We start from the raw sequence: 3,220 nt of genomic DNA on the forward strand, positions 1-3,220 counted from the left end.
ATATAAATATATATGTATGTATATATATATATACACATATGTATATATATATATATATATATATATATATATATATATATATATATATATATATATATATATATATATATATATATATATATATATATATGTATATATATGTATGTATTTACTGTATATATTGAATCCTGTTTGATTTTTTATAAGTATCTTTTAGGAATCGTTAAAGTTAAAGTATTTTCTGCATTTGACCCATCTCCTTGTTCCACCCCCTGGGAGGTGAGGCGAGCAGTGAGCAGCAGCAGTGGCCATGCTCGGGAATCATTTTGGTGATTTAACCCCCAATTCCAACCCTTACAAGTAAGAATCGCGATTCATTCGAAAACTTCTTTTTTTTTTGGACCTCCATATCCCCAAATACAGCCCTGGTTTGGAAAGTTAGGACACCTCTGGTCAAGACTGTGAGGACATTGCTATTATATGCCCTCTTGTGGCCAAACATTAAGAGCATAACATTGTACGCTGCATGTTGAAGGTCCCATATTATCATATTTTACACCAATCGGAGCTGCTACAATAAGATATTAAAAGTGTGTTGTCAGAAATCTAGCATTGATGTTGGAATTTAGACGTTTAAAAGTACTTGGACGATATACTATAGACTAGAGCAAGGGTAGGAAACCTATAGCCCTCGAGCTAGATGTGGCTCTTTTGATGACTGCATCTGGCTCTCAGATAAATCTTAGCTGACATTGCTTGACACGATAAGTAATGAATAATTCCGCTGGTAATCACAGTGTTATAAATAACGTTCAAAATATAAAACATTCTCATGCATTTTAATCCATCCATCCGTTTTCTACCACACCTGTTCAAGAAGTTGCATTAATGGTAAGTATTTTATCTATTATTGGTTAGCTTCAAATTAACAATATTATTAAAAATAATAAGAGACTTATTATAGTCTAAAAATGTTGGTCTTACTTAAAAATGCACGCATTTAGTTGTATTCAGTGTTAAAAAAAAATTTATATGGCTCTCACGGAAATACATTTTAAAATATTTGGCTTCATGGCTCTCTCAGCCAAAAAGGTTCCCGACCCCTGGACTAGAGGTACATTAAACTGTAGAAGTGCAAACAGAACCTATATTTAGCACGCCGAAGGTGTTGTGATGATGTGTCTGGAATGATCCAGAAATGCATGCCAAAAATGCAAGTTTTTTCATGTATGTGGAAAAAAAATTGACAAAAAAAAACAAAAAACGCCAGAAGACACAGAAACTATTAATTTGAATCTGTTTTAATCAGCCCTTTAAGTCCGCTATAAAAATATAAAATGATATTGCTGAATCCATGATTCGTATACAATAGTGAAGTGAAGTGAATTACATTTATATAGCGCTTTTTTCTCAAGTGACTCAAAGCGCTTTACATTGTGAAACCCAATATCTAAGTTACATGTAAACCAGTGTGGGTGGCACTGGGAGCAGGTGGGTAAAGTGTCTTGCCCAAGGACACAACGGCAGTGACTAGGATGGCGGAAGGGGGGATTGAACCTGCAACCCTCAAGTTGCTGGCACGGTCGCTCTACCAACCGAGCTATACCGCGCCGATACACTACACATGATGACTATTATGTTTCACGTCAGTCCAAACATGTTGACACACAAAGGACGGAGGATTCTCTGTCTATCACCTTGTCTTTGCAGCGCAATTGCCTCCTTTCTCACCGCCATTTGTGTGTAACTGTGCCAGTTTGCACGCACCTTTCAGAAAGTGCTAAATATAGACGCGAAACAGCGGCCGCAGAACAGTTTAGCCTTGATGAATGAATGAATGAAATTATTATATTTGTATATCCTTCTCCCAGTATTGTGGCTTTCTAATATTTAGCATGTATTCTGCATATACATGAACATAGACACGCTAAATCAAACCTGGGCAGTTATTTGGACTCGGGGGGCCAAATTTAGAGAAAAAAATTTGTCTGGGGGCTGGTATACCTATCTATCTATGTATGTATGTATGTATGTACACATATACATATATATATATATATATATATATATATATATATATATATATGTATATATATATGACTATGTAAGCTGTGAAAATCTGCTGTACAGTATGTGTGCTTGGGTCCTAGTTTTAGGAACACTAATACAAAATCTCACTATAATGTCTGATTGAGACCGCCTTAAAAAAACGGAATGGAATTTAAAAAAATGTTTACTGAATGAGACACCCAGAATGTACATGAAAATAAAGAATGTGGGATTTACAATATTAACTATCACAGATAAAACACTGAATATTGACAACAGATGAACGTCACCCCCCTCTCGATCGACATATTTTACAATCAAGCAAAACGCAACAAAAATGCAACAAACAGCCAAATATGAACGCAAAGGGTAAAAAGAAACACTTACGATCTGATAAATCTGATACATTACTAAGCTTTAGAACTTTGTTGTAAAAATCTCCTTCCGCGTCTGTCCCTGACACCCGCATTTCAGGCTGGCCGCTCCGGAAACACTCTGTGGAAACGCTCCCCACCCACACTTGCTGCCTCGTCTGAGCTGCTGTGACGTAGATTACCATAGTAACTAACTAGATTACCATAATAACTAGTATATCATGCAAAAGCGCAAATTCCAACCATTGAAATACTTTTTATAGTTCAAGACTTACGGTCATTTGAAAACATCACTGCACATCATAATGGCAGCTACAGTTTCCATCTTAAAGATCTAAAAAAATGATTTGGGAATGTCCGGCGGACCAGATTGAAAAGCTTAGCGGGCCGCATGTGGCCCCCGGGCCTTAATTTGCCCAAGTCTGCTCTAAATGGATTTTTGCTCACTATTTTGCTTATTTAAGAGATGCAATCTTCTGCGCACTGTAGTAGATTCATGTTTGAATACACGCCAACCTAAAGTAGATCAGGCTCTAACTGTGCTACATTTGTTGTTCCTAATAATGTCTCACTTTGTTTCCTCTCTATTAAGACATAATCCGCCAGCCATCTGAAGACGAGATCATCAAGTTGGCTCCTCCCCCTAAAAAGGCGTGAAGTTTGCTGCCCGTTACCTATTACACCCACCGACTCCTTCACTCCCGCCTCTCCAGTCAATCAAGTGACTGACCGGTTCCAATCTACTAAAACCTCTCCCCTGCTCTTGTGCCCTCACACACACACACACACACACACACACACACACACACCACTTATAA

General features: G+C 37.4%; 1 protein-coding gene across 1 annotated transcript in view; it reads left to right on the top strand.

The window, feature by feature from the left end:
* pea15 (proliferation and apoptosis adaptor protein 15) overlaps window positions 1-3,220 on the top strand; it is a 31,020-nt gene extending 27,800 nt beyond the window's left edge. The window contains exon 4 of the mRNA XM_061960812.2: window positions 2,995-3,220. Coding sequence (XP_061816796.1) covers window positions 2,995-3,059 — 65 coding nt within the window. The 3' untranslated portion in view covers window positions 3,060-3,220. The remainder of the gene's footprint in view (window positions 1-2,994) is intronic.

Source organism: Nerophis lumbriciformis, linkage group LG05, assembly GCF_033978685.3.
Source record: "Nerophis lumbriciformis linkage group LG05, RoL_Nlum_v2.1, whole genome shotgun sequence".
NCBI classification, from domain to species: domain Eukaryota; kingdom Metazoa; phylum Chordata; class Actinopteri; order Syngnathiformes; family Syngnathidae; genus Nerophis; species Nerophis lumbriciformis.